This window comes from Hemicordylus capensis, chromosome 2 (assembly GCF_027244095.1).
Source record: "Hemicordylus capensis ecotype Gifberg chromosome 2, rHemCap1.1.pri, whole genome shotgun sequence".
Taxonomy (NCBI): Eukaryota; Metazoa; Chordata; class Lepidosauria; order Squamata; family Cordylidae; genus Hemicordylus; species Hemicordylus capensis.
Genome location: NC_069658.1, coordinates 425,952,301 through 425,970,965, shown reverse-complemented (window position 1 = coordinate 425,970,965; position 18,665 = coordinate 425,952,301). Strand labels below are relative to the sequence as shown.

The 18,665-nt window shown below is 45.7% G+C and overlaps 1 protein-coding gene across 2 annotated transcripts; it reads left to right on the top strand.

Annotated features, from left to right (window-relative positions):
• The first annotated feature begins 338 nt into the window (after positions 1 to 338).
• Positions 339 to 18,212, top strand: LOC128342894 (myosin light polypeptide 6-like). 2 transcript variants are annotated; one of them, XM_053291020.1, is made up of 7 exons: positions 599 to 805; positions 6,265 to 6,292; positions 12,718 to 12,861; positions 13,782 to 13,955; positions 15,827 to 15,904; positions 17,060 to 17,108; positions 17,899 to 18,212. In XM_053291020.1, the coding sequence occupies exons 1-6, from the start codon at positions 623 to 625 to the stop codon at positions 17,086 to 17,088; spliced, it is 636 nt and encodes a 211-aa protein (XP_053146995.1). In that variant the 5' UTR covers positions 599 to 622; the 3' UTR covers positions 17,089 to 17,108; positions 17,899 to 18,212. The 2 variants fall into 2 exon arrangements, with proteins under 2 accessions (XP_053146997.1, XP_053146995.1); XM_053291022.1 differs by having other exon boundaries at positions 339 to 805; positions 17,060 to 18,212.
• The last annotated feature ends 453 nt before the right edge of the window (positions 18,213 to 18,665 follow it).

The window sequence follows — 18,665 nt, the reverse complement described above, 5'->3', positions numbered from 1 at the left end:
AAAATGCCCTCTGGCTCCAGTTAAACATGTTGCCACTGTTGCCAGTTTTGGTCTTATGATCAGGGTACAGCCCCCATGGTTTGAATGACCAAGAATGACAAAAGTGCCAGGGCAAGTAGGAGAAGGAAAACATTCCATAACTCCCAAGCAGACGTCACTGTAGATGCCCCCTACACACTGGGCCCTACTCCATAGCTTCCTCTGTTTAACAGTTAATCCAGCCTATCTGCAATGCTAAGAGAAGGAAAGCCCCACCCCCGTTTGCCTTCTGCTAGCCTGTATGACTGGCGCGGAGGGCCAGAGGGTTTCCTGGACTGTCTGGCCTGATGCCACAAGGCACATCCAAGGCTTGGCTGTTCAGAAAGGATGCTGAGCTGTAGCAAAGTCCGTTGAGATCTCCCTGTCTTGGAGGGAGGGAGGAACTAGCATTGCTGAAGGTGACTGGTGCTCCCATTTTTAGATGCATTCCCACTCCATAGCCAGCTACTCCTCTTGAGCTGACATCACGGTATCCACAGAGCTATTTAAGCTGCAACAAGGCAGGGCCAGCCTGAGCTGGGGATCCTGCCTACATCTGCTGGCTGCCCCTCGGCTTCGCTCCCAGTAGAAGGCACAGCGCAACATGCCCCCCAAGAAGGATGCCCCAGTGAAGAGGCCAGTACCCCCACCTGCCAAGCCAGCAGCTAAGCCAGCTGCAGCAAAGCCAGGAAGCCCAGCAGCTAAAGCCAAAGCACCAGAGATGGCACCAGTACCGCCATCAGCAGAAAAGCCCAAGGAGCCTCCAATTGACCTCTCCAAAGTGGTGGTGAGTGAGGCAGGGGGAAGGGAGAGGACATGGGGAGCCTCTGGCTTCCTCTGGGAAGGAAGAGGGAGTTAGAGGGAAGAGGTGGGAGCGAGATTCTTTTTCCTCATCTACAGGGGTGTAACTATAATAGGGCAAGGGGAGACAGTTGTCTGGGGGCCCACTGCCTTGGAGGGCCCCCAGAGGCAAGTCACATGACTGACTCCCCCAGCCGTGCACCCGCCTGGGTTTCCTTCAGTTGTATTCATCCTCTGAAACTGATGTAAGTGATAGGACCTGGAGTTACCTGAACAGCATGTCTTTCTCTAGTACCATTAAAAGACTTGCATCGTCCACAATTTACAAAACCTTTTAAAAATAATTTAGGATGATGTTCTGTTCATGAGCTGAGCTTCAGTGAGGGGGGTGGCATTTTAAAATCTTGTCTCTGGGCCAACTCCAACCTTGCTATGCTCCTGCTCATCTAAAATTGCCCCCCGCAGTGATCGCTTTATTGACTGAACTGAAAGCCTTGTCTGGAGTATTTTGTCCCAAAAGGCAGTGTGTGTGTGTGTGTGTGTGTGTGTGTGTGTGTGTGTGTGTGTGTGTTGGGGAACAAGTACATATGGAGAGGCTACATGTAGCAAAAATTTAGAGCACCTTATTATTTTACCATATGAATGGGAAGAGGTTAAATACTCATCAATGAAGGCAGTTCTCACACTTCTCCCAGCCACAGAACAGAAGGAGTGCCAGAGAAGGTTTGTGCTTCAATAAGATGTTCTGGAGACAGCATTGTTGTTAAGAGAGTTGAAAGTGATTTGAAAGAGGCAGCATTCCTCACAATTCTAGGCAAATACTTGCTTTTATCCCACTGTCATGTCTGCTTAAACAGGTTTTGCAGGTTTCTCAAGCTATCATAAAACCTGCAAAGTCTGTTTACCATAAGTGAAAAAGTCGAATGGATGAGCACAATACATACAGTGATTCAGACTACCTTCTCAGTGATAATACTCTTTCCAGTGACATGCTGAGCTCCTGCAAAGCATTAAGTTATTTGCCCCGGCAGGAAAGTCAGAATGAGCCAAAGCCAAAGAAAACTGAATTTACAAGGGCTTTGAGATATGTGTGTGCATGCTCACATGTGTATATGCATGCACGTGCACACACACACGCACACAAACTAATTTGTACAGTTGACCATCAGGGCAGCTTATATTTTCAGGGGACACCCAAACAGCTGGCAACTTTGCTGCATTGTCTCCATGACATATTTCCAGGATTAGTTTGGATTAGCCTGTGTGTGGCAAAAGGAAGCGCCCCCTTTCATGAACAACAAGGGATCAAGCAGGTGTTGATGAGATCCAAAATGAACAATGCTGTTGGAATGTGTAAATCTAATCTGTTAGTTACCTCTGCTGAATCCTCATATTTGGTTTTGCATTTTGTAAGAACTTCAACTTTGTTTAATTTGCCTTGCTCACTTTGGCTGAGGTCAAAGCTTGGAAAATCAGATCTCTCTTATTGGAAGCGATCATGTAAACGCCTTGCAAACATCTGAACTTGAAGAAGGTCTTCTTTAGGTGTGGAAGTCTGAAACAAAAGAAAGAAAGATTAAATACATTCTTAAAGGAATTATTTGTAATTTACTCGGTCCTCTCCAGAAAAGACAGCTGGTCTCCCAGAGTTTTTGTTGTTTTGGGTGGTTTCTATGGCACTTTAAATAATGTATCTTATTTGTCTTCCCAACTACCCTTGGAGGTAGTGGACTATGTACTGTTCCTATGTTTCATACAAATAGCTAAGGAAGAGTGAGAATGTCTGGCCAAAGCTGCCCAGTGAATCTGTCAGTGGCGATTTGAATTGAAGTCTCCTTGGTCCAAACAAGGTTATCTGCTGGACCATAACAAGTCTCCTCGTTCTGAGAACTGGAGTGGCACAAGGACTGAGAACATTTTGAATCAGACAGGTCTCTTTTCTCCGGGTCCAGGGATGCAGATCCCTCGCCTAAGCATTTGAAGACCGCCTCCCCCACATAAAAATAGATTCCTCTCCTCAAAAGTGTCTTTCCTCTCCCCCTGCCCAAATGAATGGATGGATAGATAGATAGATAGATAGATAGATAGATAGATAGATAGATAGATAGATAGATAGATAGATAGATAAGTGAGGAGTTGCTCCTCGGGCGTTCTCTCTGCACCCCTGCCTGGGTTCATTCTGCGTTTACGGCAGATTTAGTACGCATAGGAGAAGGACAATAACTGGGGGCAAAGTGAATGGCTGCATTTCCTTGGGATGTTTGCGACGCTAACTTAGCTACCTGATCATTCTCAGAATTAATTATAGCTAAATGACAACCTCCATGTTCAGAGGCAGTATCTTTTGGAATATCAGATGCTGGGGGCATGGAATGAAGGTGGATCACTTCAGGGTCCAGTGACATGTGGCTGATGACCACTGGAAACTTGAAATAAATTGCTGAGGTGGTAGATAAACCTTGTTCTGCTCCGGCAAGGCAACTGCTCTTATGCAGATATTCACAAAATTAACCTATCTTGAGTTCAGATCCAGAGTACATTTTATGAGGTACAGAAGCAGTAAATACGTTACATATGCATGCCCACAGATGCAGAAACGGAGAATGTCATTGTTTTGCCTGTCAGAAGCTCTGTACAGGTGCACATTCAAACACGTGAAGCATTTAGCAGCATTAAATGTGAAAAGCGACACCTGCTAAATTCCTATCTGTCAGACTGTTGTCGAAGCACAGAGAGCCTTTGGCAGCTGTCTAGCAGAAATGAGGCAAAGAGATAGGGAGGCGATGGCAACATACTACTTCAGTTAAAAAAAAAAAAAAAAGGAGGAGGGAGAGGATTTTCTCCTCTCCCCTTTCCTCATGACAAACCACTACACCCAACAGACTCCAGCAGTAGTACTTTTTACAATATATCATTATACACACACAGGCTAATATCCAGACTAAATGCTTCAGAAACATTCCTGAATAGTCTTACTGAAATTAGCTAGTCCTTTAGAGTAATTCCTGAATAATACAATTCTGTAAGTTAGTTTGGATGTCAGCTACTATTTGTATTTTAAGTTTCTGAGAGAGCGAGAGCCGTGAGTTCACAACAGTCTCCGCCGTGAGAGAGGCTGAGCGACTACTGTGAGCTTGATGATGGCGACACATATGAAGCACTGGTAGGAACCTGGGTCTCTCACGTCCAGAGTCACCTTTCTGGCCTCTGCACCACATTAGACTCCAAGTTCAAGGCCTCTCAAGTTCAGAGTTCCATGAAGAGCCAGTAAGCCTGCTTCTTCTATTTCTAGTACTGCTTCTAACTAGGCAGCTGGGGATAGTCTAGGGACAGTCGAGAGAGAATCCCAATTCCCCCCATCTAAGAGGGCTGCTCGTGTTGGACAATGATGCCTGGGGAGGGCAGCAAGCTAAGGTTAGCGGGTTAGAAGGGCAAGATAAATTTAGCCATTGAAAGAGCTCCTGTTATTTTAACGACAGGTCTGAAACAGCAGGCACAAAAGCCTGGTATTTGGCCTGCATTCTCGGAAAGCCAGGCCAGGGACAGGTGGTCACAAGCAGGGTGGGGTGGTGGGGTGGGGATTAGCATATCCCCATTTTTTCTGGGAACAGTTATTTCAATCCTACCTCCATGGCAGTGTTGTGCTGGGATGCCACCTTCTGAAACTGGGTGGATCAAATTGCAGGAGCATTGGGGCATTCAATCGACAGCCATGCCCTCTTAATGCTGCAGGATTCCTGAAACAGTGAGGTAGGGGCTCCAATAAAAAGAATGACCATAGCAAAGGGGAAAGCAAGCCCTTGTTTAAACCTGATCTAAATTCCAGTCCCGGAAACCTGCTGCTCGGCTGGTATTGCTGGCCTACTAAATGTCTCCTGTACTCTTAGGGCTGCTGCTTCAGAAACATGCTTCTCCATCACAAGGCTGATGAAGTAGCCAGCCCCATGGCTTGTGAGATACAGCCCCATCTGCAGGAAGAGGTCAGGACTGAAGTGGCAAAGTTACTGATTTCTCAATGTCAACCTGCAGCTATTATGAACTTTGAAGTGGTCTTACATAATTTGCGGTAGTCGTATGTATTTTCCAGAAGCCTTGCAAGAAACAAGAAGTTACAGATACAGATACAAAAGACATACAACAACAAAATAATAGTACTGGAAATGGGTAGAGCTTATCAGCCATGTCACTATAAATACAAAGAGCAGAACTATAGATTTATAAAATACAGAGGGAATTAAGGCATGACAACCATAGCGTAGTTTGGGGGAAAACAACCCACCTTTCTTTGAACCAACCCATTGGTGGGAATGCAAAACTGAGGAGTATGAGAGAAAGTGCTGGAACTGGGACACCTGGGCAGGGCTAGCTATCATCAGCTTTTTTCACACTCCTGAGGCAGAAACGGTGAGAAGCCATATTCCCCTCCCTTTAACCTGGCATCGCCAAGGAGGTGTCAATCATAAACATTGTGAGCAGGCTTCCTAGAAAGGTGTCATAGGATGGTGCCACTTTATGCAAGATGGCCGCCATACAAAAAGCAACCACTCCAGGAATCACATTCTCAGCACCATCTTGCTGCCCCAACATGGCTGTGTCCACAAGAACTCCTGAAGGGTTATGGCCCAAGAGGGCTGAATGTTTTGGACAAAACCTGTTCTTTGCCACCTGTACACTGTACTCCAAAATAGTCTCCCCAAGGCATGGGCCTTCAGTTCACCACATGATCAAGCCAGCATTGAAGTGGATCCAAACATCAAGTGTACCCATGACACACTGGAGATCTTGGGGAAGATACTTCCTGTCTCCATCATCTACCTCACAAGACTTTTCGGAGGAGATTGGACGAAATCAGCAGTTGAGATTGGACGAAATCAGCCTCACGGTTAGGATAGGTTAGGACTGTCAACAAATATATAAAAGTAATAATGACAGACCTTGGGGCCCACATAATTTAGTAGGTAACATATGGCCCCAAAAGGATATTTACTTTGACATTTGGGTTCTGCTTAACTTCCTAAAACTCCAAAGTTCATTTAAAAATAAAATGAAATAAAGGTTCTTAGCCCCGATGGATTGGACTGGCAATGTTTGAGAAACATGGTTTAAATATCCATTGCAACTTTCAGTGCTAATTAAGTTGTCTGTCCTTCACACAACTGTTGTTCAATTAAAATTACAATAGACAAAGCAAGGTTGGAACTGACAAAAGACCTCTCCATTCAGTTTTTGGTTTTTCTTTTGAAGCTTCAGCATCTGCTACAGTCATTCATCTCTTCCTGAAAAGGGGTTTTGTGTGTCTTAAAGCTTGCTTTTTATAACTTTGCACTTCCATCAACAACTTGGTCTAATTAAAGATATCATCTTAACCAACTCAAGTAGCACCTCAAGAACTGTCATCCTCTTCTGTGTTCTCCCATCACCAATTGCTTTCTTTCCTTTTTCCAGATTGAATTCACTAAGGAGCAATTGGAGGGTAAGTCCATTATCTATGACTGGCCAAAAGCATGTGGATCTAGCTTGTCTCATATACGTGTGTGTGTGTGTGTGTGTGTGAATGCAAACTTGAGCATCACCTGGAGAAACCGGATTCACCTCTAAAAATTGTGCTAAAAACTCTTGTTTTATATGCATCTTGGTGTTTGTTTCTTCCCTTAAATCAGGAGTTAAGTAAATTCCCCTTGAAATGATGGGAGTTGAAGTCCAACGCATCTGGGGACCCAAGTATAAGAACCCCTGCAAATACTTAGTTTCTAAGTTTGGAAAAAGGCTTGATGAAAGCTGCTGTCAAAAGCAACAGGCCAGCATCTCCTCCTCCTCCACTTTCCTCTGTAATGTTTATTTCTACAGGAAGCATGATGCAGTGTCATTGTGCTGCAAGTTTCCCTCCCCCACTCCGTTTCATTGGCTGCCACTTGTGGGGCCAAGAAACTCCAAATGTGATACATCAGTACAAAAAGTGTCATGTGACATTACTGCATCTTTATCCCACCCTTCATCCAAGGAGGGTGGTGTATATGATTCTTCCACAATCCCATTTCCCCCTCACAACAATGCTGTGAGATGGGTTAGGCTGAGGGAGTGATTGACCCAAGTTCATTTACCAAACTTCATGGCCAAATGGAGATTGGTCTTTACTGTCCACTCCAATTATTCATCCCTTGCTGCTTTCCCATATGCCTCTCTGGAACATTTGCCTCTGATTCACCACCAGTAGTTGGGGAATGGGGTCTTCTCGGTCTGCTCTGGATAGGATTACATTCCCCCTGAAAGACAAAAGTACCTAACTGGAGAGTGCTACCAGATCTGGCCATATCTTTGGAGGCCTAAATGACCTCAATAGCACAAAGCGTTTTTCACCAGTTACAGTCTCTCCTGAATAGAGAGAGCCAGGCCACAATAATCTTGCAACTGGCAACATTGTGATTAAGTGGGGCTGCCCCTGATGATGATTGGGGAACTTCATTTTTAACAGCTAGACGACTAACTGGGACTGGGCAGAGGGGGCATATTCTGCCAGTCTTAAAATAACTCACTGGCTCCTGCATTCCCAGGCCCAGCTCAAGGGGCTGGTTCTAACCTAAACAGTGTAGTACATTAAGGACCGCCTGCTTTCACTTGAACTTGACCCGCTACTAAAACCTGCCAGAGGTGCTATTACTCCTGGACATTGGGGTGCAAGTCCGGGGCCCCACAGCCCCCACTATCTCTGCCACCCCCCACCTTTGGATTGCCAGGCTGCACCGCCACCCGGCAGCAGGAGGGCTGTCCCAGGCCAGACCAGTTGCTGAGCGGGATATTCAGTGACTGTTCTCCCAGGACAGCACCTGTAGCCCAGCCCCAGCCCACCTGCCCCGATCTCCTCCCAGCTCCTGGGTCACATCCAGGGCCAAGTGCTAGGCAGCTGAGTCCAACTTGTAGCTGGACTCTCTCCCTCTCTCTGATCCAGAAGCAGCACACCTGCTCAGTATACCTGGCCTCCGAGTCCGACCTGTCATGCCCTGCCTCTTCCCGTACGGCGGCATGCTGCTTACGATACAAGGCAGGCGACCTCAGCAACAGCAGCAGTGCATGCCAGCAGCATGGAGGCGGGTGAGCTGGAGCTGCAAGAGGGCGAGGGAGGCAGTGGGGCTCAGACGACTCGGCTGGCAGGCGCCCTGGGCAGTGGGAGACACGGAGCCAGCCAGCATGTGGAGGCCCTGCCCCCCTGGACCAAGCAGTGACTGTGCCACACCAGCATGAGTGGAGAGGGAGAGGCAGATGCACTAGTGCCAGGCAAGTGCCTGCAGCGAGACAGCCAGCACACGCCACCCATGCTCGCCACTGTGCACACACACACACCCAGACCAACCAGAGGACCACCACGAGTCCCGTCCAGTCCAGAGAACAGCAACGGCGTGAGTGCCCTCAGTCCAGAACTGCGTTCCAGTAACGGAGTTCTCATGCTGTGGACTGGGGTCCTGGAGTGGATGGGGTGTGAGAGAATGAGAGAGTTGGGTTATAGCTGAGAGAGAGAGAGAGAGAGAGTTGGGGTGTGAGAGATTGAGAGAGTTGGGTTATAGCTGAGAGAGAGAGAGAGAGAGAGAGTTGGGGTGTGAGAGATTGAGAGAGTTGGGTTATAGCTGAGAGAGAGAGAGAGAGTTGGGGTTTGAGAGATTGAGAGAGTCGGGTTATAGCAGAGAGAGAGAGAAAGTTGGGGTGTGAGAGATTGAGAGAGTTGGGTTATAGCTGTGTGAGAGAGAGAGAGAGAGAGAGAGAGAGAGAGAGAGAGAGAGAGAGAGTTGGGTGTGAGAGATTGAGAGAGTTGGGTTATAGCTGAGAGAGAGAGAGAGAGAGAGAGAGTTGGGGTGTGAGAGATTGAGAGAGTTGGGTTATAGCTGAGAGAGAGAGAGAGAGTTGGGGTGTGAGAGATTGAGATAGTTGGGTTATAGCTGAGAGAGAGAGAGAGAGAGTTGGGGTGTGAGAGATTGAGAGAGTTGGGTTATAGCTGAGAGAGAGAGAGAGAGAGAGAGTTGGGGTGTGAGAGATTGAGAGAGTTGGGTTATAGCTGAGAGAGAGAGAGAGAGAGAGTTGGGGTGTGAGAGATTGAGAGAGTTGGGTTATAGCTGAGAGAGAGAGAGAGAGTTGGGGTGTGAGAGATTGAGAGAGTTGGGTTATAGCTGAGAGAGAGAGAGAGAGAGAGTTGGGGTGTGAGAGATTGAGAGAGTTGGGTTATAGCTGAGAGAGAGAGAGAGAGAGTTGGGGTGTGAGAGATTGAGAGAGTTGGGTTATAGCTGAGAGAGAGAGAGAGAGAGAGTTGGGGTGTGAGAGATTGAGAGAGTTGGGTTATAGCTGAGAGAGAGAGAGAGAGAGAGTTGGGGTGTGAGAGATTGAGAGAGTTGGGTTATAGCTGAGAGAGAGAGAGAGAGAGAGAGAGAGAGTTGGGGTGTGAGAGATTGAGAGAGTTGGGTTATAGCTGAGAGAGAGAGAGAGAGAGAGAGTTGGGGTGTGAGAGATTGAGAGAGTTGGGTTATAGCTGAGAGAGAGAGAGAGAGAGAGAGTTGGGGTGTGAGAGATTGAGAGAGTTGGGTTATAGCTGCTTCCCTCATAACCCTAACCCACAACACACTCTACAGGATCCCTCTTGGGACAAACCTCTAAACAACAAAACATAAAAGATTACCAGATAAAAGACAAGTGTGCTGGTGCTGCAAGAGGGATCAGGTGCTGCCTAAAATAACAATGAAGAGCTGGAGGACATCTCTCTCTCTCTCGCCCTTGAGACTCAAGGGTTGAGTGGGGAGCGGGGTGGAGCCAGCCGAACAGCAGCCTGTGTTTGGCCCTGCCAGTGGCGCCCCATGTGTGTGACGTCAGGCATGCAGGGGTGTGGCTCGATCTCTGGAGAGTCCCCAGTGAGCTCTCCCCCTCTCATTTTGGGTGGCGTTCGCTGCCTGACAGCATTTATTTTCCTTCCTCTCCCTCCTCCAGCGAGGGAGAGGAAGGGAAATAAATGCTGTCAGGCAGCAAATGCTGCCTGGAAATTAGAGGGGGAGGACTGGGGCAGGCCTTCAGGCCACACCCCCTTTGCACATCACATTACGCACAACGTGGGGTGGGGGGTGGCGGGCTCCAGTGGCCCTTTTCATTGGCAGCCTGGGTTCTTTGAACCCCTTTACTCAATGATGGCTCTGCCCCTGGTGGGGAGTCTGCAGGCAGCAGCTGCTAGAGGAAGGTGCTCTTCAGATTCTGTCCTTGGAGCCAGTGCCAACTCACTGTTTAAAGAAATTTCTTTACCCCTGCTGGCAGGCAAGAGAATTGGACTGATGGGGGAAAGGGAGTGCTCCAGCTACAATACAGCCAAATATTCTTTTGTGCAACCTTTGCACCATGTTTTCATACACACCCTCTAACTTAGACCAGCATAAGAGCAAGACAGAGGACATATGGCATAAAAGCATATAGCAGACTATAAAAATGTGACACAACTTCAGAGACTTGATTAGCCGGTCAGCACAGCAAGCAACCAAGGATGAGTTGTGAAAATTAGCATGGTGATTTTTGCTTGGTGCAAGCCAACCAAATTTCTTTCTCTCATTTTGGGGAGCAATATGAGCGTTTATTATCTATGTTTTTAATGTTGTCAGTAAGGCAGGATGTTCATGCAAAATGTGGTATCTGTTGGTGGGGTGAGTTAAAGTTAGGTACTTTCTTTTCTTTTCTTTTCTTTTTTATAAGAATTTTTATTGAGAAGTAAACCAAAGGAGACAAAGACAAATCACCATAAAGACAGTATAAAACCAATCGTTTTTCAAAATGAAAAACCTCATTTTTCTAATTAATAAAGTAAAGATATCTAGAACAAGACAAAGCAAAAGAAATTCAGACTCTTAGAGAGTTATAAAATCTAATCAGCTTCTTGTAAATTACACATTGAGAACACTATAAATCAAATCCAGAAAATGGGAACAAAGTTTGTCCATAACGGATATTCTAATTTATAAAGGGTTCCCAGACAAACATGAACGATTCAATAGATATACCATGCACATCAGCCAAGACTTTCGAAACTGAAGCATAATCCCACACTTTCAAAACCAATCATTTAAGGAGGGGATTTCTAAAATACGCCAATTAGAAGCATATATAATCCTAGCCACTGTAATAATATATAAACACAATCGGTTTAATTTGGCAGGAATATAAAGTTTTATCATACTTAAAAGAAAAATTAAAGTTAGGTACTTTCGAGAGGGAGTTATGTACCTTCTGAGGTGCCCATTGCTTAGTTTTCATCACAGATGAATCGCATCTGTGTTTTATCACTGCTATTTAAACATTGGGAAGAACCATGGTGAATGCATCTGTAAATCCATGAGAATCCTATTCCTCCTCTGAGACCTTGCTTGCTACACTTGGTTTATTCTGCAGGTGTTTTCATGTCTAAAGACACATATCCAAGTGGTGCGCATGTGTGCATAGGGAAATGATGCTTATCTTGTGGCGGGGGGACATAGCCCTTAGGTCCAAGCCCCAAAATTACCTAGCTGCACCTCTGAGACCTGCCTCCAGGGCCCTTTTAGTGACTGCAATTGCCCTTCCTCTCCCATCAGCATCTTCCTTCTTAGTTCACTCAGTAATGGCTCACTATTTGTTCTCATTTTCTTGCAGGGGAGGGTTGGTCTGAGGCATACATGCACACTTCCATTCTGGTGCAAAGTCTGCAATTAAGCAATATGCCTCCTATAATTTCTTCCTCTGGATGCCATTTGGAGATATTTTAGCCACAAGGCAGGGGGAAACATGAGAAAGACTAGGGTGACCAGAAGCAGAGGAGGAGAGCTGGGCTCCTGCGTCTTGAATATTTGTGTAGAAGAGGGAACGGCAGCAGAAACAGATTGTCATGTAGAATCGAGAAAAGCTGCACCACCTGTCAAAATCCCCTCTTTGACACATCTATTCAAGATACAGGTGTCTGTGAACTCTGGGGGACATGGGGGATAAATATTTCAGATAAATGAGATAGTGGCAAAAGTTATAATCTCGCTCCTAATTGAGCTATGTTGCGTTTTTATTTGGGTAAAGGAGGGAGAAGAGAGGCCATCGTAGTCACTGGAACTGTTTGTAGCAAGCTGAAGGAACAATAGCTCAACGGGTAGAAGGGTGTGGGCTTGAATCTGAAGGATTCCGGCCGCTCTGGCTGAGTAGCAGTGCGGGGGCACTAAGGCTGCTGTGGGATTAGAGGTGCCTTCTAAATATAAAAATGATTTCCTCAGCAACTAAAATCTTGCAGTGAGCAAGATGATGCCTCTTTGGCAGAGTAACGGAGATCCTTTTTTTCATTAAGAGATCCTTCTTTTCATTAACCCCTGCTAATGGTAACCCCTGCTAACCTGGCAAAGAGGCACCTTTTTAAAGTGGTGGTTCTCTTTTATTTAGCAGGGAGAGAGTAACTGGCCCTATCCACCCCCCAGCACAGGACCGCCAGTGATGTCTCTCTTATGTTTCTTTTTAGATTGTGAGCCCTTTGGGGACAAGGATCCATCTTATGTATTTATTATTTCTCTGTGTAAACCGCCCTGAGCCATTTTTGGAAGGGCGGTATAGAAATTGAATAAATAAATACATACATAAATAGTGAGCAAGAATAGGAAGGCCAGCCTTTTCTCTCCAGACATATCACCCTTTGGTAGGAAGTGACCTTCCTTCCATCATTATCAGCCATGACTGACAGAAATCAGGCAGGTTGTTTAACCTTGTAGATGATGGTATCCAGTTTCTTGGGATTATGTGAATCATCTTGTTGACAGCCGGCATGACAAGACTGACACTTTATCCTCAAAAACCCTCAGCCCCCTGCAGCTTGCCAGTTCCAAGACCTCATCACAAAAGAACCACATTAAAAGTTCAATCTGATCTCTCCAGAATACAAGGAGGCGTTTGGGCTCTTTGATCGGGTTGGTGATGGCAAAATCCAGTTGAACCAGTGTGGAGATGTGATGAGGTCCCTGGGCCAGAATCCCACCAATGCAGATATTTTGAAAGTCCTGGGACACCCCAAACCTGATGGTAAGTTGCCTCTACAGCACCACATGCAGAGAAAGTTACAGTATAAACACTCAGTCTAGTGCACTGGATCACACCGGTCCAAAATATGTATTTGCTTGATATTTAGTGGGGTGCTAATATGACCCCCATTTCCCCTCACACACATACACACTAATTCCCTGCCCCCTTACCTGACTGTTCCTGTCATGCTGCCTCTGTTCTTCACTGCTTGGTTGGTGGTGAGGAAGAGTTTTGCTGTGTTTGGCTGCAATGGCAACCATAGAGAACTGAGAGGAAACAGAGGAGGTAGCAGAGAAAGGGAGTTCCACCCATGGAGTCGGGCTAGAGTGATGCTGCCCATAGGGCTGGGTTGGCTAGAGTGGTGCCGGTAGCTTCGGTGCTGTTTGTCTCAACAGAGGTGGGTGAGAGATTTGTTTTGCCCTGTTGCATGGTCGGACTCAGAGTGGAGATTAAAGATACTACAATAGAAAATTTAGCTTTCATCATTCAGTTTCTAGTTCTGGTTAGGAGTATAATGCTGGAAAATATTAATGTTGTTAACTGGGCATTTATTATGTAATACACATTCTGCCCAATGTCATTTTTACACTTGTACCGCAAATCCAGCTGAAGCAAGATCAGCGTTAGCGTCACGTGTGAAAAGTCTTGACCAGCTCCTCCCAGTTTCTGAATTTCCTCTTTCTCTGAAAAATACAAGAGCTTAATGTCTTGCACTGTTCAGGATGCCAAATACAGGTTCTAGTTCCTGCACTTTAACTGTAAACCAGCAGGCATGGACTGCATGGAACAGTCAATGGACACAGCTGTCTCACGTTGTGGGGTGGGAAGTGCTCTGTGGGATCAATAAGGAAAAGTGCTTGGATCTTGTGTCCCCTCCTTTTGCACACTTGATAGTCTTTTCCCTTCCTCTCCTGAACTAGAGCTGAATTCTAAGCGGGTGGAGTTTGAAGAGTTCCTGCCCATGTTGCAGACCATTGACAAGAGCAAAGATAAAGGCACCTACGAAGACTACCTGGAAGGGCTCAGGGTCTTTGACAAAGAGGGCAATGGCACTGTCATGGGTGCAGAGTTGCGGCACGTCCTTGCCACACTTGGTAAGCACTGGAATCAAAAGATAAGACATTCAGGCCTGAGCAGCTTTTGAAGAACACACATAGACTAGGAAGAGAGATGGCTACACAGCCCAGATCTCAACAGAGACTGATCTTCATCTCCATCTGTCTTCCTCAGAGAAATCTGGGAGGATTTCTATACTAAACTAGCCAAGATGGCTGATGGACAGTGTGACACTGAGTTATCTGAAATCTCTGATTAATCATAAACTAGATGTCCTGAGGCAAGTTGGTGTTTCCGTTTAGACCTTTAAAAAAAAAAATCCTGTTATTTCTCCCATTGTGCTCACACTAGCCTCATTCCAGCATCAATAGTGCAACATTCCTTCCTGTGAATGTATGGGGGAATAGCCCAGCTATAGAAAGGATGGTTTTGTTGCAGGGGCTTATGCTCTGGATCATGAACTAAAAACAAACTAAGGGAGATTTGCACTCCTGCTCTGGGAAGGCAGAATGCACAACCTACAAAAGCGTGGGATTTTTCCCTAATAGATCAATAGTATTGATCTAGATCAACTAGTACCACCTAGCCCGGCTTTTTAACCCAGCTTTTAGCAAGGTCAAGGGAGCAAGCACTCCCTTAACCCAGGCTTCTTGCTTGTGTGTGAGCTCAGGCTGCTTCCAGCCCAGCTGCACCCAGAGCGCCCATCTCCTGGGGGAATCCCCCAAAACATCACAGATGTCAAATTGAGCATTGTGGGATGTCCAAAGGCCAGGATGTGTTGTCCTGGCCTCTGGAGCTCCACACTGCGCCAGCACAGATCGTCTGGGAGTGAGGTCTGAGCACCCAGAGGCAGATAAGCGGTTGTCTGGCGGGAGGGAGCGAGGTGAGTTCAACCAGCCTTCCCCCCACCTGCCCACTGCCCTGCCCGCCCATGTGAACAACCTCACAAAGTTGTGAGCAGTGTGCTTTCTGGATAACTCAAAAACTTGCTGCTCACAATTTTGTGTCATTTTGCCCAGTCCCAATAAAGATATTACCAGATTGTGACTTTTATATTTAAAAAGAATGTGAAAGATTAACAGAATTGAGGGGTGGCCTTGCTAGTATTTGTCAAGCAAATTTCTTGATGTGTTTGGGGACTGACTCGCACAGCTTCCACCCAGCCTTGATAATACCACCTGGTGACGGAACAACCATTCTTTCTTCTTTCCTTCCTCTTTCTCTCTCTCTTGTCTCTCCCCTTCTCTTCACTTTTTGTTTTCAGTAGAAGAAGGGTGCCATTTTAAGTGGCGCAGTGGGGAAATGCTTGACTAACAAGCAGAAGGTTGCCAGTTTGAATCCCTGCTGGTATGTTTCCCAGACTATGGGAAACACCTATATCAAGCAGCAGTGATATAGGAAGATGCTGAAAGGCATCATCTCATACTGCCTGGGAGGAGGCAATGGTAAACCCCTCCTATCACAGAAAACCACAGGGTTCTGTGGGCGCCAGGAGTTGAAATCGACTTGATGGCACACTTTGGCTTTAGAAGAAGCGTGGGGAGAGAAGGATTATAAAGGCAACAGTTGTGGAAGGGATATTGAGAAGGAAAGAAGAGTAACTGGAAGGAGGACACAAGTTAAATGAACACTAGGCAGAGAATTTTATTTGCACTTGAAAAAGGGAAAAAAGTAAGCACAACTTGCAAACTGAGCTACTCTGAATACAGTAGTCTTTGCATTGTTATTTAAAAGTACCCTGTGTGGAATGCTTTAATATTAGTTTCCAGCAGGGGGAACTGATCCACACATCTCAAATCAAGGAAGTCATATAAAGTAGACACCTCAATATGAGAAGAAATGAGTGGAGGGAATACCAAATAACATGTCCCTTCTTCCATATGCTTATTTTTCTTGTCTGATGTTTCAGGTGAGAAAATGACTGAAGAGGAAGTAGACACCTTATTAGCTGGACATGAGGATGCCGATGGCTGCATTAATTATGAAGGTGAGAAGCCCGGGCTGTCCATCAGCTGGGTGCTTTCCAGATTGCGAGCCTTACACTGCAAAAAGTGGTGTAAACTTCAATGTTTTGTGGCACTGAATTCAAACCACAGTAGAGATCCGTTGTAAGGGGGCAAGCCTCCTACAACGGGCAAATACAGCTTTTTTTTTTTAAAGCAGATGCGATGCAGCAATAAAATCCGAAAGAAGGCATCGGAAATACAAACAGCACCGTCTTTACAACGCAGGGGCTGCGATGTCAAAACATAGGCAATATGAAAGCACACCTAAGGGACCTGTTGCGACACTATGATAGTGTGCAAACTGGAAAGCGCCCTGAAGTGTAACCTGGTAGTTAAGTGTCAGAACACAGCTAAGGATCAGGTTCAGTTTTATTCAATGGAAAAAGCAGAACTTGCAGTTATGAAGCGGCCTGACACTGTATTTAGATCAGTGGTCCATCTATCGCAATATTATCTCCACTGCCTGGCACAGGCTCCCCAGGGGGGTTTCAGATGGCTGCTTCCCAGCCCTACTTGGAGATGTTAGGGATCGAACCTGGACCTTCTGCATGCAAAGCAGGAGCTCTACCACTGAATTACAGCTCCATCTCCATCACCTCACAGTAAAATGTGGAGATAAAATGATACATGCTGAAAGATTTTGCATCTCGTTGGTACAAGATATTGTGTATTCTTCTGCCAGGGTTTTTATGCTATGCCAAGCATTGTGCATGTGGCCATTTTCTTGAGCAGATGACTGCACAACACTGTGTGGATACCATGTCCACCTGCTACTCTTGGTGACATGGAGGCCGCAATTGTCCCAAACTGGGTAACTCCTAATACAGTATGTGGGGCACACAGAAGCCAGACGTTTTGTTTTTTTTTTAAGCCCCAAAGAAAAGGAGTTGGGTTGGGATTGGGTCCCTTTCTAATATTTTGATTTTATCACACAAGCTGTCGCAATAATTGGCACTGGGCAGTTACCACATGAAAGCAAATAAAACAGTGGTGGTAATAGTTTCACAGCAATCAGTCGATAGGCTAGAGATGGTGGGACTGTTCCCTTGAAATACTGTGTGTAGAAGGGACTAAGTGGACCCAAACAGAGGGGCTTGTATTAACTTCATAACAACTCTCTCCTTTCCTTCCCACAGCCTTCCTCAAACACATCATGGCAGGCTGAGCTGACATCAAGATCAAGGAGTAGGTGCCACATTTCCAAATGTAATGTGTTTTGCAGACCAACCGCATGCATTCCCTCGCATGCATTCCTCTGCTTAGCAAATAAAATTTCCTTCCCTGCAATCTCTGCATCATCAAGCCATTCTCTTAGGGGCTATCTTCTGCGACTTTTCATTTGTGTGTGGTATTTTCAACAGAGCTGGCCCAAAAATTTTAAAAGTGAAAATTGAAGCAAATTTAAGGGTCCCTCACAAGAAGAAATATATGAGAATTTTCAAGGGAAGCCAAATGAGTTTCTAGAAGACAAGTGAAAGTTGGGGGGAGGCACACGGGATGTCTGCTAGAGACATTGGGGGTGGATGTCTGTCTGTACACCCCCAGCAGTCATACCTTTGTTGCTGCTACATGCAGTGTCTTCCAAACACACACATTCACACAGCAAAAAAGACACTCATAAAAGGTTTGACACAAGATAAGGTATAGTAGGTACACTTTTCCACACACCCCCACCATTTCTAGGTAAAATTGTATGTATGTGTGAAGCAGCCTGGAAGGCTCACCATTACTACTTGTGAGAATTCTAGGATTAAAGATTGTTGTCCTTATTAATATAAAATCAGTTCACTGGCATTATCTAGTATCCATGTGTTTGTTTGCAAAGACTAGCACTACAGAGCTAGTAAAGCCAAGCAGCCAACCAAGGAGTTTCACCTTTCCTTTTGCTTGAAGAGCCACTTCATCAGGCCCCCTTTTCTTTTCGCAACTTTGATACTAACAGACTAGAAAATCACACATTTTACTTTCTCCCCAGAGCTCCTTAAGGTGGTCTGAACAGCTGTACCTTTCAGGGAGGACACTTCAGCCCATCACTCCCCAAAGGAGTCAGTAACCCTTTTTTCTATCTTTGAATAAATACCATCCAACCCTTCCTTTCTCTGTGTGTGCTGCAAAGAAAACTTTATTCATACTGCATTGTGGGAACATCAAGAAGTTATCACCTATGGAACCAGAAGGGGGCACCAGTGAATTGCATCCTCCACGACAAATAAGACCTTACACCTTTTGACTCCACAAACTCAATCTCCCCCTCCCCGCCTTTATGGACAATAAAGTCTTTGGTTTTCATTTGTTTCTGGTCTCTTGATTTGTCATTGCCAAGTTCCCTGAATTAGGATGTTGCAAGAAGAATCTGTCTAATGGCCAGGTTAAAATAAATTATGTAATAGCCATTTAGCTCCAAAATAATTTTGGAAAGTGGGGGAGAACCAGGATCTATCAAGTTGGTTCAGTGCTTTAGAACACAGTTGAAAGTCCAAAAAGCAGGTCCAGAAAGCAGTCTTGGGCTCTAAATGGAAGTCCCCGAAAAAATTAAAAGTGTTATAATGTCACACAAGAGGGCGTGTTGCCTTCTCTCACATGGACCATCCATGCTTCCATAACTATGGACAGGATAGTGGACACAGAGTGTCCTGTCCATGTCTCCTGTGCTCCTCTCAGCTTGCTCAGGACCAAACTACACATTGAAGCATCTACTATAACCCTGATGGTCAACCCCCCCGCCCACCCGAGTAAAGTAGC

Excerpts from the sequence above, each read along its gene's own strand:
- LOC128342894 (XM_053291022.1), top strand. The coding sequence starts at position 623 with ATGCCCCCCAAGAAGGATGCCCCAGTGAAGAGGCCAGTACCCCCACCT. Across the intron at positions 6,293-12,717 it reads CACTAAGGAGCAATTGGAGG|AATACAAGGAGGCGTTTGGG; the intron begins GTAAGTCCATTA and ends TGATCTCTCCAG. Across the intron at positions 15,905-17,059 it reads TGGCTGCATTAATTATGAAG|CCTTCCTCAAACACATCATG; the intron begins GTGAGAAGCCCG and ends TCCTTCCCACAG.